Consider the following 25,238-nt stretch of genomic DNA (forward strand, 5'->3'; position numbering starts at 1 on the left):
CATAATTCCTATCATAAATAGATCAGCATGTGAAAAATAAATAAATAAATGACTCATAATTGGATAGACTTAAAATGTTTAAAAATCCACTCTATTTAATTAAAATTAATACAGCTGTAAGTTACAGTATTGATTGTGCTCACACACGAAAGCATGCTCCTGTAGAATATAATTTTTATTAATTGTAGTAGATTTTTTACAACTTTTAAGTCTATTCAATTATGGAAAAGTTCCACAACATCACTTCACACTACAAACTTAATTAAATGACTCATCATCATCATCACCATCATCATCATCATCATCATCATCATCCCTCTCACTCATTACCCACATGCAAGCCTAAGAGCTTATGTGGGCATCACCCTCAGTATTATTTATATAATAAATAATTATTACATCCTGAGGATCATCAAAGTAATTTCCGAATTCCAGTTTTTCATGTTGTCATATTTAGGATTTTTGATTACGTGGATCTCAACCATGGTACACCATTATTAATAACTCGAAGTGCCGTTGAACAAGAGCTGGTTAGATTTCAATCGTGATTAATTCCACGAGAACCAATCAGAGAAGTATGTTTTTCGAAAAAAGGCTTCTCTGATCGTTCTTGTGAAATCATTTACGATTAAATATAAAAAATATGAAATTGTATGATTATCATAGGATTATGAATGATTTGTATGAATATGATTGAAATGCACTACTCATTGCATCTGTTGTGATATGGTATCACTCTACAGTAGTATTTAATTTTTACTGGAATTCAATTTTATTTTTAATATTCTTGCTTTTTTGTACTCTTACTATGTATAATGAACTATTGTACTATTGTTTTTATGGAAGCATTTTGGGAGAATCCTGTATGCTTCCATGTTTTTCATAAATAAATGAAATCTACCCGGATTTTGTGCAACCGGGCCTTAAGCGGCGTTTACACCAAAGTTATTAACAAAACGTTGATAACTTAATCCTTATAGATTCTATTAGATTGAACGGAACTTGACAAACACATATGTTCATCATGTGTATGATAAGTTATGTTCAATCTAATAGAATTTATAAGGATTAAGTATAAACATGTTGTAAACGCAGCTTCAGTTTATTCTTGTAAACATCATTGACAAAGTTACAACAAAGATGATTTAATTTGTGAATGGATAATTTTTTATTGCTCCGACCTGATGTAGTGTATGAAGCGGTGGTAAACCTGTTGCGAACTTCGGGCAGAAGAACACCAATGGCCATATGCAATCCATGCGTCAACACCTGAACAACAACCGCTATAAACACGACAAACCACCCCCAGCCACCTTCAGGGTAGTAATGCTGCTTGAGGGTTGGAGCCGGCTTGCGAGAAGCGGCAACAGCTGCAGCCAATTCCTGACAGTAGGCCTCGCTGCAGCTGGGCAGTTCGCTGCAGGTGGCCAGGCCTGAATCCGCGTCTCCGGCGATCATGTTCGCGCGAACTGGAGCCGCGAACTATCACACAGTAACCGCGTAGCGTCGCACTCACTCTCTCCGGCACCGCGGTCGCGCTGATACTGAATCGACTCTGAGACTGCAGCCCAAACTCGGGGACAAGTCAGCTCATGCGCAGAGGAAGCTCAGGCTTGGGCACCCCTAAGAAGGAAGATCTTAGTTTTGGGGTACCTCTGACCATGTTATGGTGATTTGGGGACAAGAGAATAGTTGTTGTCCAAAGACATCTTGATAACAAGAAGCCATATTTATGAAAAGTGGTAGACACACACTGAGGTGGCAAGGGCACCTACATAGAAGGGAGATCTTTCTTAGTTTGTGAGGCACCTCTGGCCATGTTATGGTGATTTGGGGGACAAGAGAATAATAAATTGTTGCCCGAATACATCTTGATAACAAGAAGCCAGATTGAAAGAATAGTGATACAGATGGAAATAGACTGGCTGGCCGCTATGGGTTCGTATAAAATGAGCGCTGCTATCCAGAGATTGTCAGTTGATGTATAGTAAGCATTCCTGACCGGCAATTAGGAGGTACTGGATTCGATTACAAATAATTCTGATAAATAATTTTGAATAGTAGCGCTCATCGATTTCCTCTAGCTGTTACCCTGTTGTCATATTTGCAGTAGCAGAAGTTTTTTGGGTGAAGTACATCATTTAAATTGGATGTTCGTTTAATAATAATAATATAATAATATATAATAATGATAAATACACATACATTGATCACACTAAGAGAGTTGACGCACAGTTCTCCAAGAAAAGTGCCAGGGACATATCGATATTTAAAAGCTATATTTATAACAAGGACTACACAAATTTAGGGGTATGAGGCACAATTCTCGGAAATAGAGTGGAAGGAATATTTATTACAAAAAGTCAGATTGATAACAATGGATACACACATTGGGAAAGATTAGGTACAGTTCTCCAAGAATTGTGCCAAATACATATCTATATGAATAAAAATCGAGCCTCAAATTGTGATATTCAATAACTTTTTATTTTGTGCACCGAATTTGATGATTTTTCTTTAGTTGTGTTTGTTATGTTCAGGAGCAGTTTATGGCCTATCAAATTATGATCCGACTTCAGGGAAATTTCCTACGATCCTTCAAGGTTTAGTAATTCTTATTGTAGAGGATTTATGAGCTGGCCACACACAGAAATAAAAAATCATTGCGTCACCCACAGCCGTCGGTAGATATGTTTCTCCATTTTCTTCTACTGATTCACAAAATTTTAATTCTAATAACGATGCCGAGGTACGAACGACCTCGTTCGCATCGCGCCTCCTCAGGTGTGCATCCAGCTAAAGTTTGTCATGAGATGCATTAACTATTTGGCGGTACGAAGTTCGCCGGGCCAGCTAGTTGATAATGAAAAGTCAGATTGATAACAAAGAGCCATATTGTTTAAGAGTCATTGTAAGGGACAGAAATGACACATATTGAAAGAGAAAAGGCATATTTCTTGAGAACAGTATAAAAGGCATATTTGATAATAAATAGCCATATTGATAACAAAAAGTTATATTGATAATAAGGGTGGAAAATGACACACACATTTGGAGAGATGTCAACATACATCAACAGCATAGGCCTATTGAATGCTTCTGATATATAAATCTTCTTCTAATAACTCTTTTGGGATTACTGTATTTTGCAATATGCTACAGTAGAGATGTAGAGATGCGTAGAGATGCGTAGAGATGCGTAGAGATGCGCTGTACAACACACAAACGGAACGCGAGCAGTACGCATGATGATCACATGTCGCGCAATTCCAGTTCGCGCGCAACGAACTGACCAGGCTCCCGCTGACAACAATGAAACATGGGGAAAACTCGCGCTCTGATCTCGATCACCGTACTCAGGGAATCCTTGTTTGTCGCGCAGCGCGTAAGTATGTACTTAGCTTAAGATTTGGGGCTCAGTTTGCGAAGTATATCACTATTTCACCATATAAAGACTTATTTATGACAAAGGAACATTCAATATAATATTATTTCCACATAGAATGTACTTGATAGTTGATATTACAATAAATAATATCGGGGCACCGAGCTTCGCTCGTTATTTATTTATTGATAAGCATAATTCTTCAAAATGATTGGGGAAGGACTAACAGGCACAGCCCAAAACTGTTTCTTCCCCGAATTCTGATTTATACACTATAATTGGTTCAAAAAGTAGGTTAAATTAACCTGTTCCATATATTATGTTTCATACACTTGAATTCAGGTCCAATTTTCAGTCCAAATATTTGAAAACAGAAAAGTACTAATTTAGATTTTTACAAACCAAATTGAAAAAAAATAACACTGACTAATCACTAAAAACTATAAAACTATACCATGTCATGTCAAAAAATCAGATTATTTTGATCGAGTCTATTGAAATTTCTAGATTTCTCGCGAGATACGATAAGCCTATTGATTACACAGCTGATCTCCCACACAGGCATACGCATCTTAAGTTATCGACAAAACGGAATTATCATCTGTTTTTCCAAGGATGATAATTATTATTTTTCTTTCCATGTCCTTCAGCGAGTTTTCCCAAAGATGAGACCCAGTGCAATCGAAATTTATATCATAAACCTACTATGTTCCAAATTTCGTGAAAATCGTTAGAGACGTTTTCGAGATCCGTTGGACATAAATAAATAGTCGATAAATAACCAAATATAAATATATGTACAGAAATTGGTCGCTTAATATAATAGGATTACAAACAGCCTCATCACCCAAGTTTGCCTAAACCCAAGTACATACCTGATGAGTAATGCAGGCATATTATTACGTAGATTACCTGTCTATGAGTTTTTTTAATCATTAGTATAAAAAAAATGTTAATTCCTATTGTGAATCTATAAGATTGTTATTCTAGAAGGTGAATGCTGAATTTCCTCTATTGAAAGCTGGAAGAAGAACAGTTTTGGGCTGAAATTGTGTCGTAATAGCTCCAAAATGAATCTAAGAACGAAACCAGCATTTTCCAATAATTTTCACTCTCAACTGAGCCTTAGACTTCATCAGTAAAAGAAAAATGAAAAATGTTTCTTGGTCAGGAAAACCAATTGAGTTACCCTGGTCATTTATGAATGCACTGTTATTTAATAAACCTTTTTTTAAAAATACAATTTTTTGCTAGTTGGTAGGCTATTCAAGACCACTATTCTTATATAGAGATTGAAAACTCTGTGAATGATTCAGAGCTTTTTCGAGATGGACATAACGTTTCATTCAGTAATTTAATATATAATTCAATATGGACATAGCGTTAAATTCAGGAATTTGATTGAGAATTCTTGGAAAAATAAATTAAGAAGCCCCAGAGTTCTTCAGTAGGCTCCAAAATACAACATTTCTTCGCTGAACGTATCTTGAGGAGTTTCCTATCTCCAGTGAGTTCCTTCAACTACATTATTTATTCCGGCACTTGTTTGGAACTTCGGAAGAAAAGCGGTGGAAGCTCATTGCTCATATCATGAGGCAAACACCCGCTAAATTTACCTCAGAGCATCTCACCTCACTCCCCCAAATCACGGACGTGAGGTCGAAAGATAAGCAGGGTGAAGTTGGTTTTCAGTTTCATCCGCATTGTTCCACGTGCCGAATTTCAGCCAACTTTAACAGAAGTCTAAAATCATAGAGTAATCCATTATATTGTCTTTGCTTGGAATTGCTTCTTCATCCGTTTATCCACACATGGGAAGCGAATTTTAAAATTATGGAAGCAAACAATAAACTATAATAAATTCGGAAGACTTTATTAAGGATAAAATGAAAAAACCAATAGAGATTATTAAAATCGTGGGTAAAACAAAACTATTATTATAAAATTGAGAATTGAGTTGACTGAATCACCAATTTTGGCAATATCAATTATTCATGATTGTGTAAAAACTATCAAAACTCAACAATTATATAATTATTGTTCTGTTCACTTATGTTTTGTTTATCAAGTGCTTGGATTATGATAAAATTCAACATCAAGATTAAGATCCATCAACAGAATTTTTCATTTGTACTGCTGTTATTAGATTAGAAAATGTATTTTCTTATTTTAGAACTCGTGGCTGGAGCTCAAGGCTTCTTTTTCTTGTCACGCCAAAAACTATTATATTGATTATTCTTTTCACTTGTAAAAATAACTTTTGTATTTTTTACAATAAATTCATTATTCATTAACAAATTCTGGATATTTCCAATTGGTTGAAGGACGAGCTACTTACGAAGAAAAACATAAGTGGTTGAGTGAAGAGGGAGAGAGAGAGAGAGGAGAGAGAGAGAGAGAGAGAGAGAGAGAGAGAGGAGAGAGAGAGAGGAGAGAGAGAGAGAGAGAGAGAGAGAGATGGAGAATATATTATTTTCAAAATAATATTTTGGAGTCTTCAAGATGTTTCGTTCTTCTAGTAACTGTTAGAGGTGTTGCAAAGATATTGATAACAAATTATACTCCTTATCTTGCCAAGTTTAGTTCGTTAATGATAGCAGATTGAAAAATATCCCCCTAAGTATCCCAATTCAGCCCGCCCCAAGAATTTCAAATGACGAGTTCTGCGTGTTCTCCCCCCCCCACTGTAAGCAACTAACATTGAAAGTCGTCAAGTTTGGGAATTGTCAATCTTATAATTGAGCACTTCCATTCAGCGTCTCGATATCCTTCTATTATGCTTGGATGAAAACATCTTTGAAGATAATAATTTTGAAGGTTGATTCACACTATTCTTTCTTTCTCCATTGCACTAAGGAAATAATTGCACAGTATCAGTTAAACTAAATTTCATTTTGAACTGGATTAAATCGGTATCAAGTCTCGTTCGTTATAATGTGATTCATTCTTAGTTTAAGCCACCAGCTGATTGAATTCAGTTTAAGCTTTGACTGTGCAAACCACGGTATTTAGATGAAAACGGTAGGGGTCATGAAATGTGTGCGCAGTGGCCAGCCAGCTGGAATGCGTCATCGCCACCAACCGAGGTTTTTAACACCTATTGGCAATTTATGAAACGTATATGTTAAAAACAGATGATTGGATATAAAATGACGTCAGCTACGCCGGAAATTTAGCACAAACATGCGCGTGACACCTACCATCTATCGTCTATATACCTTGGTGCAAATGGCCCAAAATATTCGGCAATGAATTCCGAAATATCATTGGAAAATACACTAGTACAAATACTAGTAGTTCTGTGAACAGTAGACCTCACGCAGTATTCTCATCCAAAAGTACCTGATTGAAACTATAGACCTTATGGAAATACAGCAATAGACTGGCTTCTCCACACATCTGTGTAATCACTTGTCAGCTGATTTATGATGAATGATTCTATAGTCTTATTTTTACTCTAATGAGGGAGGCTCCTTTTTCCTTTTATATTATCCTTGAAATGCAAAATTTCCAAAAACCTTGTATATACGTCGACGCGCAATCAAAAAAGGAACATACCTGTCAAATTTAATGAAAATCTATTACCGCGATTCGCCGTAAATGCGCAACATATAAACATATAAACATTTAAACATTAAGAGAAATGCCAAACCGTCGACTTGAATCTTAGACCTCACTTCGCTCGGTCAATGAAACGTATATGTTGAAAACAGATGATTGGATATAAAATGATGTCAGCTACAGCGGAAATTTAGCACAAACATGCGCGTGACACCTACCTCTTATTCTATATACCTTGGTGCAAACAGCCCAAAATATTCGGCAATGAATTCTGAAATCTCATCGGAAAACGCACTTCTACAAAATATTAAAGGCAGAAGTCCAAGAAAAGATCACCAGTAGCCACTATAGGTGTGTTGATGAGTGTAGAAATAAGAGATAAGTTAACCAGTTTAACGACACCACGTACTAAGAAAGAATGTTGACTACCAGTAGCCTAATGACAAGGAAAAAGAAATACAGCAGCACCTGATAATAATAAAATTATGATGACTATCGAATTCGATCTAATTGAAATAATGATCTGATAACAGTAAATTTTTATGGAAGTACGACTGCCAGCTCATTTTATCTGGATTTGATGATAGTGCGTCGGTACCAAATTTCTCTCTCGCAGTAGTTTTGTTCCTCATTTTACCTCACCAATCTGTTTCTCATTCTCTCTCACTCACTCGCTCATCTCTCTTTCTCTCAAACTCTCTCTCTCTCACTCAAACTCACTCACTCTCTCTCACTCTCTCCTTGTCTAGTAGGCTGGGCTTTAGAGGCAGCCGTTGAATATCATGGACTTTGGGCGACTAGCCAAATTCTCCCGCCATTAACTGCCATACCATTTCCTTTTGTAGATACTCTGTATTATTATGGCTCAATAATCGTAATTATTTTTTATTACTGGCATAAAACTTGCATCGCGTCGCGCCCGGCGTACTGAGAGCTCGGAACTCAGAACTGAGAACTCTTCCGCCCGATCTGATCGCAATTAGAACTTTATTTGTGATCGGCGACCGCAGTATCAAATCAAAGGGGTTTATTCCAATTATTTCATTGTTAGAAAGTTTTAATTATACTGTAATGTACAGCTTATTTGTATTGGTAGAATTCCATTTCTTTATTTCCATTTCCATCACTATCTATGACGATCATTACAGTTAGTTTCGTAATTGACTATCATAATACTGAAATCATCATATTTTCTACTATTATTGAAAGGAAAGATTAATATATGAATATACAGAATATTTCAAAGTTCACTTTACAACTTTGAAAATTCATATACATTTCATGGAACAAGGTGTCATTGTCAATATTGTAGAACCGTTCCATAATTGAATAAAAACACAAATATGTTGTCAAATTCTACACTGTTCTATTTAGTACACGACCAAGGTTTCGTGACCACACCGGTCACATTTTCCGAAAATGTGACCGGAAAATGTTTTCGGAAAATGTGACCGGTGTGGTCACGAAACCTTGGTCGTGTACTAAATAAAACAGTTTAGAATTTGACAACATATTTCTGTTTTTATACAATTTGAATAATAATCTATGTTTAGTTTTGAAGCATCTAAATTTGAAAATCTACTTTATGAAAATACTTGAGGACTGAACATTTTGTGAATTGAAGAACTACAAGAGTTGACCTATTTCGGACTATGTGTAATCTAAATTTAGGAGAGGAATAACACAAGGTTACCTTATTTTTCCTCTCCCTATCATTTTGATAATAAATACTTATTGTATAAATGAAAAAATTGTATAAATTATAATGAATCCAGTCGGGTACAAGTTATCAATATACGTAGGAGAAGGAACTTCTGTTATATTAGAAAGAGTTTTAAATCAGTATGCCCATCGGTTGTTAAATGTAAACTTATTATTGCTCTAGTCTATCCTTGACTCTTCCAAGCTCACATAATATTTGAATATTATGTTTATTATTTTTATTTTTATTATTATGTTTTTTATCCTAGCTTTTTATCCAATTAGATCAATATAATATTTTTCTCATTCTAATGTAATCAAGATAATCGTAGAAGTATTCTCAAATAGATAGACATGAAGTAACATTTCCAGTTTTGAGAAATTTGGTGGATATTTGCGACTGATCAATTTGAACTCACATTTAACTTTTCACTCAAAAAGAGATCCTTTCTTTTGAATTCTCTGACAGACTCAGTATAAGGAATATTCGATCGAGCTTCAATTCAAAGTCTAACAGCAGTAAACAGGAATCAGAAATCAGTGACTTCAATTCATGAAAATAATTTGAAAAAGTGGACTTTTGAGTATTTGTGACCCTAGTATTCGGAGAGGCTCTCAAGAATGTGCAATACAAAATGGCGAGTGACACCCAAAGATAGGGAACAAGGGAATACATTCGTTTCTAACATTTTCCCTTCCAGCATCGGTATTTCCTACATTCAATTCCAAATTCCCTTCTCGGTAAGTCTGTTTTACTGCAAATTGTTTGCAGGGATGCTTTTGCCAACTGAGTTTCTGTTACTCGGTTCCTTGTTCCGTGTTCCTTGTTCTGAAAGAGTTCCTTGTTCACCTACAATTCCTGCGTCAATCATCATTAGAGGGATTGACTAAACGAGACCAAACCAAGCGCAAATCACGGAAAACAATCTAACTTTACAATGCTTGCAAATTGAATCGATTCGACAAATTAAATCGAGGGACGTCACCAAGGTCTGTGTAAATAGAGTGAGTTTGTGATTCGGATTTCAAACGTTGGCATCTTTCCGTTACAATTGGAAATTAATCAAGTAATAAAATAAGTTAAGGCAGTTCGGTACACTTTTTTTATTCAAATTGCATAGTCTTTTTCAATATTATTGTTAAGATCATCATAAGAGTGAGAATAAGTGACAACTGAAATTTTTAAATGTTTTTAAGTGGTCTAATAAACGATCAGGCTATGGGTTGTTGAAAGTGCTAACTCCGTTTTCTTCCCAGATCATAAACGGTTTCGAATTTTCTATTGGAGTTTTTTTTATACATTTTCGCCACACTGCACAGAAAGCAGCTGTTTTCCAGTCCCTACGTAGATCTGAAAAACATTGTTTGCAGACGACTCTCGTCTGACGTCAGAGCAGGTTCCGGCATTAGCCGGAAAGAGTACCTACCCTTTCCGGCCGCTAAATTTCAAGTGTGCTAAAAACAGCTGATCAAAAATTTTGCATTATTTGAGTTTATTATTCAATAATTAGAACATTTATAATAATATCATCGTATTGTCATTTGAAAGAATAAAAAGTATTAACTCAACCTCCCACATAATTTAACATAATCTTTTAGGTTATTTAGACAAATCAGAATAAAATAAAAATACTTGGACATTTCCTAATATTCAGATTACCTCAGATTTGCTAGAGCTATGACCTTCCACTTTGGCTTTCGGAAGTGCTTAATAAAAAATTATTCTCATATATTTTATATTGTTTATTTTTCTGTGTGGCGAAAGTTAGCATTCGCACCACGGCCAAAAATGTTTTTCTCATTCTAATGTAATCAAGATAATCGTAGAAGTATTCTCAAATAGATAGACATGAAGTAACATTTCCAGTTTTGAGAAATTTGGTGGATATTTGCGACTGATCAATTTGAACTCACATTTAACTTTTCACTCAAAAAGAGATCCTTTCTATTGAATTCTCTGACAGACTCAGTATAAGGAATATTCGATCGAGCTCCAATTCAAAGTCTAACAGCAGTAAACAGGAATCAGAAATCAGTGACTTCAATTCATGAAAATAATTTGAAAAAGATCTCAGGAATCAAGAGTGGACTTTTGAGTATTTGTGACCCTAGTATTCGGAGAGGCTCTCAAGAATGTGCAATACAAAATGGCGAGTGACACCCAAAGATAGGGAACAAGGGAATACATTCGTTTCTAACATTTTCCCTTCCAGCATCGGTATTTCCTACATTCAATTCCAAATTCCCTTCTCGGTAAGTCTGTTTTACTGCAAATTGTTTGCAGGGATGCTTTTGCCAACTGAGTTTCTGTTACTCGGTTCCTTGTTCCGTGTTCCTTGTTCTGACAGAGTTCCTTGTTCACCTACAATTCCTGCGTCAATCATCATTAGAGGGATTGACTAAACGAGACCAAACCAAGCGCAAATCACGGAAAACAATCTAACTTTACAATGCTTGCAAATTGAATCGATTCGACAAATTAAGTCGAGTGACGTCACCAACGTTTGTGTAAATAAAGTGAGTTTGTGATTCGGATTCGGATTTCGGGTTGGCATCTTTCTGTTACAATTGGAAATAAATGAAGTAATAAAATAAGTAGAACAGGTTAAATTATTGAATCACATGTTGGGAATGTGTGCGTTGATAATAGTAGATTGACCTACCTAATCATAACAAGCCATGTTCTTAAAAATCTGGTGTGGCGCACTCACACAACTTTCCTTGCTCATATTTGAAACTACGATCAAACTTCTGTATATGTGTATATATGATTATTGTTTTCAGAGTACTTTTTCCTTAGTGTAAATTGTGAAATTCGATTATTTTTTTAGTCGTAATTTTTTTAAAGTCGTCAAAACAGCTGTTCTACAGATGAAATATCTCGACTATGTGTTATTTTTATGAACTGCGCTACCTACCTACCTCATGCACGAGAAGGAGGTTACTAAGTCCATTTCTCAAGGATGGGGTGGACCCCCCATTAGTTTCCCAGAGAGGAGAATCATGCCAGTTGATAGAGCTGATAAAAAGCTATCCATTTAATAAATTTGAAGAAAATCGTTACAGCCGTTTTCGAGAAAACCGTGAAAAACATGGTTTTTTAGTGATTATCCGCCATTTTTCTCAAAAATATTACGGAACTCCTGCAATTTTCCCAGAAATGAGACTCATGTCAGTTGATAGGGCTTATAAATAGCTATCCATGGTATAAATTTGAAGAAAATCGTTAGAGCCGTTTTCGAGAAAACCGTGAAAAACATGGTTTTTTAGTAATTATCCGCCATTTTTCTCGAGAATATTACGCAGCTCCTGCAATTTTCCCAGAAATGAGACTTATGTCAGTTGATAGGGCTCATAAATAGCTATCCATGGTATAAATTTAAAGAAAATCGTTAGAGCCGTTTTTGAGAAAATCGTGAAAAACATGGTTTTTTAGTAATTATCCGCCATTTTTTCCGCCATCTTGAATTGAATTTTATTGAATTTCTTATTGTCGGGTCCTCATGGTATAAGGACCTTAAGTTTAAAATTTCAAGTCAATCGGTTAATTAGGAATGGAGTTATCGTGTTCACAGACATACACACATACACACATACACACACACACACACACACACAGACCAACACCCAAAAATCATGTTTTTGGACTCAGGGGACCTTGAAACGTATAGAAAACTTGAAATTGGGGTACCTTAATTTTTTTTGGAAAGCAATACTTTCCTTACCTATGGTAGTAGGGCAAGGAAAGTAAAAAAGGTTCAACTTTTTTGAATTGAATCACCTTAATAACAATTTAGTTCCCAATGAATTACATTCCAATCTATTTATCGATTTCTTTTTAAAATAACTGCTGTCACACAACAAATTTATATTGATTTCATTCTCAATAAACCCATTCCTCTGTCATCATGACAAATCATGTTCTAGATAAGGTTCAAATTTCTATGATTTGAATTTGAATCACCTCGCTTACAATTCAATTCCCAATTACATTTTATTCTAGTTATCAAATTCTTGTCAAAATAACTGTCACACTCGAAATTGATACTTATTCAATTCTCGATAAACCCATTCTTCTATCATCATGACGAGACATGTAATAGAAAAGGTTGAAATTTCTATGAATTGAATTTCAATCACCTAGTTACAATTCAGTTCCCAATTACATCTCAATCTAGTTATCACTTTCTTGTTGAAATAACTGTCACACTCCAAATTAATACAGATTCCATTTTCCATGAACCCATTCTCCTATGTTCATGACAAATCATGTTATAGAAAAGGTTGAAATTTCTATTTATTGGATTTTAATCACCTTAATTTCAAATCAGTTCTCAATATTACATTTCAATTTGGTTATCACTTTCTTGTTAAAGTTACTGTCACACATAGAATACCGACTCCATTTTTCATAAATTTTTCACATTTTTCATAACTCATTCTCCCTCTTTTTTCATTTCTTCCCCAATCCTTTCCACCGTCATATTTTCTCTCACTCTCTCCTCGCCTTTCACATCTAAACTCTCTGTCTCACTTGCTCCTACTCATTCACCAGCACTGCTTACCAGACAAGACTGATTCACTTTAAATTGAGCCGATTCGCTTCGTTTAAACCACTTCTGTGTTTCAAATTATATCAAGAGTAATTTATATAAATAAAAAATGAAATGAAATACGGCGCAGCCTGCAGTCGGCACACAAATCACAGCTGAACGTCACAATTTATTTTCTTCAGAGCTATTTATTGTTGTCTTGGCGAGGTGCCAAAGAACTTCTATCTCCTTTCATCCTTATTTTCTTTCCCTTTCCTTCCTTTACTTACTCTTCCCTGTCACCCTGCAACCTGCCTGCCCTTTCTCCATAATTTCATACTCCTCTCTCTCGCTGCAACCTCCCACCCCTTCTCCATCATTTTCTTACTTCCTCTTCTACCGCAATTCCACCTGGAGAGATTGCCGATTGTTATCCTGAAAATGAGTCATTGTTTCTCTCTCTGACATAAGGGCAGGTATGAGGAGAGTTAGTCATCGCATCTCTGTTCCACATGGAACCTGCACTGATATCTTGTGAAAATAAACAATAAATTTCTCCATCTCAAACTGGACGTGAAGATAGTTTGGTGAATCTAAAGAATTTAATCTACGAATTTGAACCCTGGTTTTCATCAGTAGAATTAGTGGTAGAGTTACCTAGGCAAGTACTAACTATCTTGTGAACTCTCCCAATGAAAACCGTTCATGGTAGAGCACTAGTTTTTAGTAGAGTAGAGTGGTATAGCACCATGAGATAGTACTCTATAGTGAGGTCCACCTTATAATGACAGTATTTGATTAACATTGGTGTTGCTATCATTGTCTATCATTCGACAACGCAGGTAGCACTATCCTTTTCTAGCTCCGCTACGATGCCAAATCTGATTTTGACAATGTAAAAATATAATTAATTGAGGCAGAGAATCGGCAACTCAATTCTTTTATCTTTATCCACTGTCATTATAACGTGGTCCTCACTATACCACTTGCCTTCCCACAACACCGCTTCTCACTCTACTCTACCACTACTATGCTAATGAAAACAGTCTCGAGCTAGTAGAGTCGAGTCCAATTCAATCTTCTCCTTAATATTAATAATAATAATTTGTATTGCCAAAATTAATACATGTTACAATTCTAATATATATAGTATAAAATTTCTTATAATTAATTATATATATATATATATATATATATATATATATATATATATAATTTCTTAGAAATAATTCAATAATGGAGATCAAATTTGAAGAAAATTTAAACAAAACAATAGCAGTAGTTATCTCTGCTAGCAAAAGATCAGTCGCATTTATATCAATGCTTTTTGTCAAACTTATGTGGCTGAACGGCGATAATGAATGTTCCGTATTGACATTTTAAGGTTAGTTCTGTTCACTAGACATACTCTTTACCTACTATTCTCAATTGTAGTAAAAACAGTTACTCGACCAAGTAAATAGAGTAGAGTTAGCCGGTAGAGTTAGTATGCCAGTTACTCGACCGTTTTCCAGCAAGTGAATTGTTCACCGAAAGTAGAGTTCTCAGCGTCAGTTACAGTTATATGTATTAGGTTTAGTGATTTATATCAAGAAGAATACAAATTTTACCGATTTAATCTTCCATAGCCACAACACCAGAATTAGAAATCTGAATTTTCTTCTCGTTCCCAGAATGAACACAGCTTTTAGTCAGAGATCTGTACAATATTTAGGTCCTAGAATTTACAATAAAATCCCTCAGATCGCAAAGGACGAAATAAATATAAATAGATTTGAAAGAGCAGTACGAAATTGTTTATATGATACTGATATTTACCAGACCAAGGAGCTCATTGTAAATAGGATATAGAATGAACTACTGTCTTATTTTTATTCTACCTTAATAACTAACATACCTTTATAACTAAAATAACTAATTACATTTTTTATACATGTTTTAGAAAAGAATATTATGATCACCTCGACACATATTATTATAGTGGGTACATATTATTATTAGAACTAAGTTTAGTATCAGCAATTTTGTATGTATAATATAACAACTATGTATATGTTTTGTCAATAAACTCCTCTGGTTGCAATTCATTGGCAATCAGAGAAATTATTTATTATTATTATTACTTACTCTACTAGTGAGAACCAGGATTAAAGGTGCGAACAGAACGAGCAAGATGTTGTGAAAATGAGTCATTGCCTCTCTGTCCCACATTAAGGCATTATAATGGAACCTGCACTGATATCTTGTGAAAATAAACAATAAATTGCTCTATCCCAAACCACATGTGAAGATGGCTTGAAGAATCTTAAGCTGCGTACACATATTCGTGCTTCCAACCCGCACCGAGCACGCTCCTCCTTCGTCCGCCCTCGTACCACCATCGAACCGCAGTCGCACCGCCCACGCACCCATCATGAACGTTACGGAAGATGTTAGATCTTCTCGCGTTCCCCGGTCGAACCACTGTTGCTCGCCGGTCGATCATCAATCGCTCTGCTGGAGTGACGTTCGGTTGAGGAGCGAGTGACTCCAGCAGAGCGATTGATGATCGACCAGGGAGCAACAGTGGTTCGACCAGGGAACGCGAGAAGATCTAACATCTTCCGTAATGTTCATGATGGGTGCGTGGGCGGAGCGACAGTAGTTCGATGGTGGTACGAGGGTGGTACGAGGGAGGAGCGTGCTCGGTGCGGGTTGGAAGCGCGAATATGTGTACGCAGCTTAACATCTTCCGTAACGTTCATGATGGGTGCGTGGGCGGTGCGACTGTGGTTCGATGGTGGTACGAGGGCGGTACGAGGGCGGTACGAGGGAGGAGCGTGCTTGGTGCGGGTTGGAAGCTCGAGTATGTGTACGCAGCATAAAGGTTTGAACAGAACAAGTAAATCGCGTTGATGATCGATGCCGTTTAGCTGTTCAATGATGAAAACATTATTTTTAGAGTAATTGATAATCTAGAAGAACGCTAGCGAGCTGAAATATATGTGTATCGACCTGATAGTTCCGTTGGTACCGTAATGAGAGACTTCAATTTAGTGATCATTCTTGATTATTAGAGCAAAGAGAATAAAGTTTTGGGTGCCGAATTCGATGTTATTGATTAGAACCTGGGTCAACGACTTTGAAGGGCAATTCATTTTTTGAGCCCCTTCATCTGAACTACTATAAACCGAATGTGACGAGGTTTCAAAATTATTGTCAAATAGGGTCTTGATTTAGAAAAGCTCCAACACCAAGGGTCTTGAATAGCACGATACAACTTGGCCTGGAGCTGGATAAAGACTATAAAAAATCTTTCGGAAGAGAATTACCTGAATCTATTGGAAACTTCACAAATTTCAAGATATCAGAATCGTCTTAAAAATGTAATAAATTTTACCTGATTCACAATATTATTGGCAACCTTGTATGATTAATATTGGGGGAAACTGAAATGTTTCTATGTTTCATTGATCTGTTTTCTGGAATTTTTGGCGTAAACAGTTTGGCCTACATTGATTAGGCTCTTACGTTCTTCCAAAGGTCTGATAAAAGTTATCTGAAAGGTTTTTCTTGCAAACATTTCACTTTCGGAATTGTAATTGCTTGAACAGCAATACTGGGAAAGAACGATATCTTCAACAATTCTTGTATCTGACTACTCTCTCCTGATTGGGCAACAGTTTGTGATCTAACTCGGAATTCTGCCAGTAGACGGCAGCAATTGTTGGGTCATATTTTCAACTCCGCCCACTCTCTTTCCTGATTGGTGGACAGTTTGTGATGCATTTATTGCTAAATTTGTCCGGTAGGTAGCAGCAATAGCTGGGTGAATGAATCAAAGATAGTTTGTTGTCAATCCACTTTTCCGAATTTATAAAGAGTTTTCATTTCATAGCTCAAGCCTAGATGTTTGTAAATACAAGTTTATGTGAATATGAAGTTGAATAGGCCTACCATGATTTGAAATACATTATTAATGGTTGCCGTAGCTCAAAGTAATTGAAATATTACTCTGTATATTTTCCTTGTTGCAAAGATACAGATTTATTCTGAGGCTTCAGAAAATCAGAACACTTGAATTCTGATTAATCATAATAAATTATTGATATGCCCAATCACTCAAAAGTCACGGATTGAGGCTGAAGCTGGACCTAAATAATGTAACACAGTTGAAAATATAGCCTACTGCATTATTTCAATGTGAACTTTATCGTAGTTAGTGGGGTTAATGTCTGAAATTTTTTCAGTGGATGAGCTCTGTGTTTCAATATGGAACACAACATGGAAAAAATAAGTCAATCAATGTTGAAACATTTTTTTCCTACAGTTACGTTGAAAAGTGGCCATTGCTGCACTGATTACAGAACGCAAAGAATCACTTTTCCGCTCTAGTGCGGGAAAAATTTTTCTGCACTCCAGATTTGCAACATGGCAACGCAAAATACTTAGTAGGTTATATGGAGCAACAGTGCAGCAAAATCAAATTGAAGTTGGTAACAGTGACTGCTGTGGCTGCTATAGTGAGCAGAGGTGCAACGAAGCACAACGCGCTAATTATTATTCATTATATATTATAACCAAGGACAACGAGGACTTTAGGATTTTAGGATTAAGGTTTTTATCAATAATAAAATTACACAGAAAAACATTTGATGCATTTCAGGCAATTTTACCCATAATTACCCACTTTTCATATTCAATGGTAACTGTAGGAAAAACTTAATGTGAAATACGTGCGCAAAGTTCCTCTGCTGCACTCAAGAAACCATTCCTTTCTAAACGTTTCTTTCGGTGCAGCAAACTGACACTTTGCGCACTAGTTGCACAAATAACTATTATGGTTCATTTTTGAAAGGGATTCCGGGATCCCTTTCTCACCTTGGGAGCGCCTCAAATGATCAAACTTTTATTATTATTATTAATAATGAAATATCGGGTATCATGTATCATCAGGTCATATCAATGTTGGTGAAATGTAGGTAAGTAATAACCAATTAACTGTTGAAAAACTGGGTCTCACTCCACAGCTTTCCATGGAACAAAAGCTTTTCACATAGTCACATGGTTAATTTTTGCATAAAATGAAGACAGTGACATCCCTTCCTGGGGTGACAGGGAAATAATTTAATGATAATACTTATTGTCGGAATAAGTCAAGAATAAATAATATCATTCTGGACCGTCTCTCAGAAGGCTTTTTAGCTAGTTTTAAGAACAAATATAATATTAACCCTTCTACTACCAACGTTTTTCACATACACAAAGTACCAAGTGGGGTAACTGGGTTACCCCAACAAGATTTCTGTTTTATATGATAATTAATGTATATTTTTTTCTGTTAATTCATTGATCAAATGCATCACTAAAGCTATTAATATAGTTAAAAATAAATTTATTTGTTGAAAAATATGTTTTCAATCAAAAACTGACAGGACAACAAAATTGAGCATTCTATCATATTGTTGTAGGGGAAAAGTTGTCAAATATTTAAATTATGGTTATAGAGAAGCAATTTTTTCAATTTAGATTCTAAGTGATCATCATGAATCAGGTTTGGCAAGAAAATAAGATTTGAACTTTAAACTGATATCTGATGTATTCCGATGATGCATGAAATATACCAAAATTTTCCATGGCATGGAATACCGAGTGGGGTAATAGAGTTACCCCCAGTATAAATCTGCTTATAATTTCAAAAATAAGATGAATTTTATGATGAAAAATAACTAAAGTGATATGTTTTTAACAAGTACTTAACGTTTCAATTAAATACATCAACATTATCTACAAAAAAAGTAGACAAAATGTGGGTTGGTGTAGTCCAATTACCCCGCTTGGTAGTGGAAGGGTTAAGTTTATTCAGAACTCATCTATACAGTTGATCAACATCAGATTGGTAGGATTATTATACTAACAGTCAACACTATTATGGAGGCCTCCAACACAAATCATCTACCGGCCCGGCCGGGCACCGGCCCTGAACAAGTTTACTAGTTTGTTAGTTTTGAAAGGTGTGGAATCATAATATTATTATTGAAGTGGAAATATAGATAAGATCTTGTTTATTGGTATTGATTTCCTCATAAAAAACCTATTGTGGCAATTCCAATGATGACAATCATTTTAATGGAATATGTTTTTGTATATTTAAAATATTTTGTTCAGGATGAAGTATCAATCAATTATCAATACAGGATATATTGATGATAGGCTGAACCAGAGAAAACTTCTATAATTGTAGAATTATAGAATTTTAGAAGCAGAGGAAACTGCTTTATATTTATTATGTGGCTGTACTTTATTGTAGTTTCCTTACTCTGTGTTGCTTTTCAGACATTGAGAGTCCTCTAGCGGTTCCAGCATTGACTAGGAATCGCATCACTGTCTTGCTCTGCTCCCTAGCGGCGAGAAATGAAAGTTTCATGCAAGGACTCCTGGAGAACTAAACAGAGTATCATGACTTGACAACAGTGTCAACATTGCATGCTGCTCCCGCTTGGACCAAACTTCATCACTATACTAATAGCACGGAATAAGTATACCAAGTATACTAAGAATAAGTATAAGTACACTAAGTAGAGAGTAGTGCTTTTCTACTCTGTGCTAATAGCATCTAAAGTTAGAAGAATTTTCCCTATTCTCTATGGTCTATGTTTATACAACCTTTTATGGAAGTCAGTGAATGAGGGCTTAAGTGTGAAGACACACTTATCCAGGAATAATATATGAATAAGATACTCTGTGAATATGAAATTAAAGGAGTGAGTTCTAAAAATATAATACGAATGAGTACCGGTAATTGTATAACAGTTTGATCACAGTAATCATGACTACAAGTGCATCTTAGAAGGAAGTAACTATATCTTAATTGATTTGAAACTCTGTTGAAAGTGATATATATTTGCCTGAAAATCGAAAGAAAATGATATCTTTCTTTAATAATAGTGACAGTATAATAATGGTTCCTAAGTTAGAATTATTATAAATTTATAAATAATAGATATCAAATCCCATAATAAATTGTGTTGAATGTTTTCATACCTCAAATAGCAGTAGGCCTATATTAGAAGAGATCTGGTCAACTTACCTGAAAACAGAGCAAATGAAGATAAGCATATTCAACAAAAATGAATCAATCAATAATTGGAATAACATAAAAAAATATGATCAAGGAATCAAGTATTTGCTGTTTTTAATTTATCAAAAGAAGGATCAGTTCTCACTAAGAAAATACAAATCGTATTGTATAAGAAAATATATTATCCATTCGCTTCAGCTGAAATCATATAAATATTAGATGAACGAAATATAAAATATGTCCTAACAGATCTGCCCCCTTTGCTCAAATCACATAATTTCATGATTTTGTATCAGAGACTGTATTGTGATTTCTACATGGATTCATCAAATCACAAATTCTTCCATTTTTCAGTTTTCAACAGTCTTCGGTATGACATTGCTTTTGACTATATCTCTCAATTTTGATGGATATCAAATCGTTGATAGTTCCCGTTTATCTGCTATTGTTATGAAATTGTGTCAGGCCAATCATGTTATTTGTTTCGAAATTTAAATCATGAAACTACTCAGCTTGCAAATTCTATCTGCAAGCTCTAATATCAAAATATTCTCCCGTTCATTGAATAATGCCACGATTAATTGAATGACGTCATCTAACCGAACTAATCCCATGAGAACCAATTAACTAATCGGATGACAATGAGAGAACGTCATTAATAAACCCTCAGTCAAATGTGATACGCACTTGTAACCCGACCATTCTCCATTTCTATCTAATTAAACTGTCCAGAAAGTCTTTACAAATGAAATTTATTACTATTATATACTAGTATAGTAGTATAGGCTATATAGTACTATTTTTTAGTACTTGGTCTAGATGTATCCAAAATATCAAATATGGCTCCCACAATGAACTTTAGAGGTACACAGACTTCTATAGTGAGGTCCACGTTATAATGGCAATGTTTCATTAGCAATGGTATTGCTATCCTTGTCTATCATTCAACAAAGCGGATAGCGCTATCTCTTTCTCGCTTTGCTCTGTTGCCAGATCGAGAGGAAACAGTCTCGAGCTAGTAGAGTAGAGTCGTGCCGTGGGCTATCAAGTTTGAGAAGTATTGTTATTTATTAAAAAGTGTTGTGTTAATTCATTAAAAAGTATTGACATTTCAAGGTTAGTTCTGTCCACTATACTACACACTTTACCTACTATTCTCAATTGCAGTGAAAACAGTTACTTGACCAAGTAAGTAGAGTTAGCTCGGTAGAGTTAGTATGCCAGTTACTCGACCACTAACTCTACGTTATAATGGCAGTGCTTGATTAGCAATGGTATTGCTATCCTTGTCTATCATTCAACAAAGTGGATAGAGCTATCTCTCTACTCACAGCTAGCGCACAAGTCCAACTTTTCTGGCTATGTCAAAAATTTATTATAAATTATATTTGTCTTATTTTGGCGAAATAAATATTCTATATTTTATTCTATATTCTTTCTCGCTTTGCTCTGTTGCCAGATAGGCTTTTAACAATGTAGAATTAATAATTAATTTACAAAATATTACATCTTAATTATGAAAATCCATTATGGAATTATTGATAAATATATTTTATTGCTTAATAAAATATAATTGATTATTTTAAATTATCGCCTTATATGTAGACCATAATTCAAACTCTGTTAACTCCGTTAATGTGATGCAGCACTCTGAGCATTATAATAAGAAATTTAAAACTTTAGGAGATACTTCAACATAATACTATAGTAATCTTTAATAAAAAAACCCCACGACATCATGCTCTTTTTATAAGAAAAATAATGATTTACTCTCTTTATCTTTATATATTCCCAATATTGTAATAATTAAGTGAGAATAATATTAAGGCAGAATTCTGCAGGATTTTTTAATTTACAGTTATTATGGATAGGAATTCTTTCCCCACACACGCATCAATAGTCTATGTGGGAAAATAATTATTTCCTGAAAATATGTATTATTTAATTGTAATGTAAATGTTTTATCAATATATTTTTTTGATGGAAATAAATTGAATTGAAGAATGAACAGTTAATATTACATCAATAAACCTGTATTAGCTATCGTATATAGAAGGCATTGATAAGACGAGGATGGGAAACGTTGATTTCCTATCTTTCTCCACTGTCATTATAACGTGGTACTCACTATAGGCCCGGCCACACAGCGATATTGAGATTCCATAGGTTTCTATACCCATATTCTAGAGAGCGAACTGAAATATAGATATAGAAACCTAGAGGATCGCAGATCTGTGTGACTGAGCCCTTTCAAGTTAAAGAGAGAAAACTGTCAGCATTGGTTAGATAAATTTCGTCTTGGGCCCGGCCACACATACAGCGATATTGAGATTCCATAGGTTTCTATACCTATATTCTAGAGAGCGAACTGAAATATAGATATAGAAATCTAAAGGATCGCAGATCTGTGTGACCGAGCCCTTTCTAGTTAAAGAGAGAAAACTGTCAGCATTGGTTAGATGAATTTCGTCTTAGGCCCGGCCACACAGACAGCGATATTGAGATTCCATAGGTTTCTATACCTATATTCTAAAGAGCGAACTGAAATATAGATATAGAAACCTAAAGGATCACAGATCTGTGTGGCCGAGCCTTCTCAAGTGAGAGAAAACTGTCAGCATTGGTTAGATGAATTTCGTTGGTGTTATTCATAAGGGGTACTGACAGTTCGGAGTGAATTATACACTTTGAAGTTCATCGCACACCAAAAAAGGACGTTCGGAAAGGTTTATGATGAGTGAAATGAGGAGTGGGCCATTAGACAGTAACGTGTGGATGACATCTGAATGTTTACAGCACAGCACACAAAGTGCATCATTGCACACGTGAAAGGTGATTCCAGATGCAGTTAATGATGATGCACTCTTTATATGTACCAGATGCATCCCGCCAAACCAATGCACTCAACCGGTCTCCGGTCTCAACCAAGTCTGGAGAGACGTACATGACTTTCCTTCTTGTCATAGACGGTCGCCACAGATTCACTTCAATCTGTCAATGTTGTTCGAATGGGGAGTATTGGTGTTTTGCTGAAGGAATGCTGAGAGTTGAAAGTCGATCCCACTGTGGACCATTGTCGGTACTGTTACACTGAGATAATGGTGGAGATTCGAAGTGCTTTCTATTCTTCTGCAAGGAAACCAGAAAAGGTTTTAGCACAAAATAAGGAAATACCTTAATGTTTCTTACTCCGTGGTTTAGGCAGAAGCATGGATAAATAGAATGTATAACCTATAACGCTCCATAAACCTATTCTTATTCTCTTTGTTAGAAGGTAGAAGCGGAGAATTCAAATGCAATAGACGAACGAATATTTATTCTATTTTCTTTGGTAAAAGTTACAGGAGGGTGAGATTCCAGGTAGAATTTGGTGGACAAAAAAAATTGTTTGGACTATATTTAGGTACGGTACATAAGTTTCAGGTTTAGGGCCTGTTTCTCCATTCTATTATTATGATTTCTAATTCAATAAATACTTATTAATAATGTTTCAGGTAGGTATATTAGTAGTTCAGTTGAGAGTTTGATAGATGCAGGAGTACATACGAGTATATTTTATATTTTATCAATTGAGTATAACTGTTACTAGTACTGGGAGATCATATGAAGAACTAAACAAAAGGAAGGAGAGAGAAGCAAAAGTGCAAGTAATGAGGATTGGCAGGACTTTATTCAAAATATTTATGGAGATACGGATGGAAATTACTGAGATATTGCAATTATTCAAATAATGCTAATGAATTAATCATTATTATTAAACAAAAATCCAAATTAAGTTATAGCATTTAATTTGGATTTTCGCTTTATAATAATAATTGATTTATGGGGAGTAGAAACAGCAAGATACATTAGAAAAATTAGTTAAATCAGAGATTTGAGATGAATTGGGGTTTCATTTTACACCTATTGTTATGAATTTGCATAGGAATTGCTATGGAGAATCTATAACTGAATCTTCGACTCTTTAAAGATTTAGCTATCCAGATTCACTGTCACAGACTCTTCAAATCTCCAGCTGTACGTTGTTTACATTCGGAAATTTTCAGAAACATCCATGAAATTCTGTAAAACTGGATTCTATTATTCCAAAAAAAGAACGTTCGGAAAGGTTTATGATGAGTGAAATGAGGAGTGGGCCATTAGACAGTAACGTGTGGATGACATCTGAATGTTTACAGCACAGCACACAAAGTGCATCATTGCACACGTGAAAGGTGATTCCAGATGCAGTTAATGATGATGCACTCTTTATATGTACCAGATGCATCCCGCCAAACCAATGCACTCAACCGGTCTCCGGTCTCAACCAAGTCTGGAGAGACGTACATGACTTTCCTTCTTGTCATAGACGGTCGCGACAGATTCACTTCAATCTGTCAATGTTGTTCGAATGGGGAGTATTGGTGTTTTGTTGAAGGAATGATGAGAGTTGAAAGTCGATCCCACTATAGACCATTGTCGGTACTGTTACACTGAGCTAATGGTGGAGATTCGAAGTGCTTTCTATTCTTCTGCAAGGGAGCCAGAAAAGGTTTTAGCACAAAATAAGGAAATACTATATTGCTCCTTACTCCGTGGTTTAGGCAGAAGCATGGATAAATAGAATGTATAACCTATAACGCTCCATAAACCTATTCTTATTCTCTTTGTTAGAAGGTAGAAGCGGAGAATTCAAATGCAATAGACGAACGAATATTTATTCTATTTTCTTTGGTAAAAGTTACAGGAGGGTGAGATTCCAGGTAGAATTTGGTGGACATAGCCTATTTTGATAGAAAAAAAATTGTTTGGACTATATTTGGGTACGGTATATAAGTTTCAGGCTAACGTCTGTTTCTCCATTCTATTATTATGATTTCTAATTCAATAAATACTTATTAATAATGTTTCAGGTAGGTCTATTAGTAGTTCAGGTGAGAGTTTGATAGATGCAGGAGTACATACGAGTATATATTATATTTTATCAATTGAGTATAACTATCACTAGTACTGGGAGATC

The 25,238-nt window shown here is 35.3% G+C and overlaps 1 protein-coding gene across 2 annotated transcripts in view; it reads right to left on the reverse strand.

Moving 5' to 3' along the window:
- LOC111053270 (monocarboxylate transporter 2-like) overlaps nt 1–25,238 on the reverse strand; it is a 325,384-nt gene that overhangs the window by 218,626 nt on the left and 81,520 nt on the right. The window contains exon 1 of one of the 2 annotated variants that reach the window (XM_039433217.1): nt 1,182–1,510. The exons of the other annotated variant lie outside the window; for it this stretch is intronic. Coding sequence (XP_039289151.1) covers nt 1,182–1,458 — 277 coding nt within the window. The 5' untranslated portion in view covers nt 1,459–1,510. Of the gene's footprint in view, nt 1–1,181; nt 1,511–25,238 lie in introns of those variants that run through there. 2 annotated transcript variants of the gene reach the window in all.

Source organism: Nilaparvata lugens, chromosome 7 (genome assembly GCF_014356525.2).
Source record: "Nilaparvata lugens isolate BPH chromosome 7, ASM1435652v1, whole genome shotgun sequence".
NCBI lineage: Eukaryota > Metazoa > Arthropoda > Insecta > Hemiptera > Delphacidae > Nilaparvata > Nilaparvata lugens.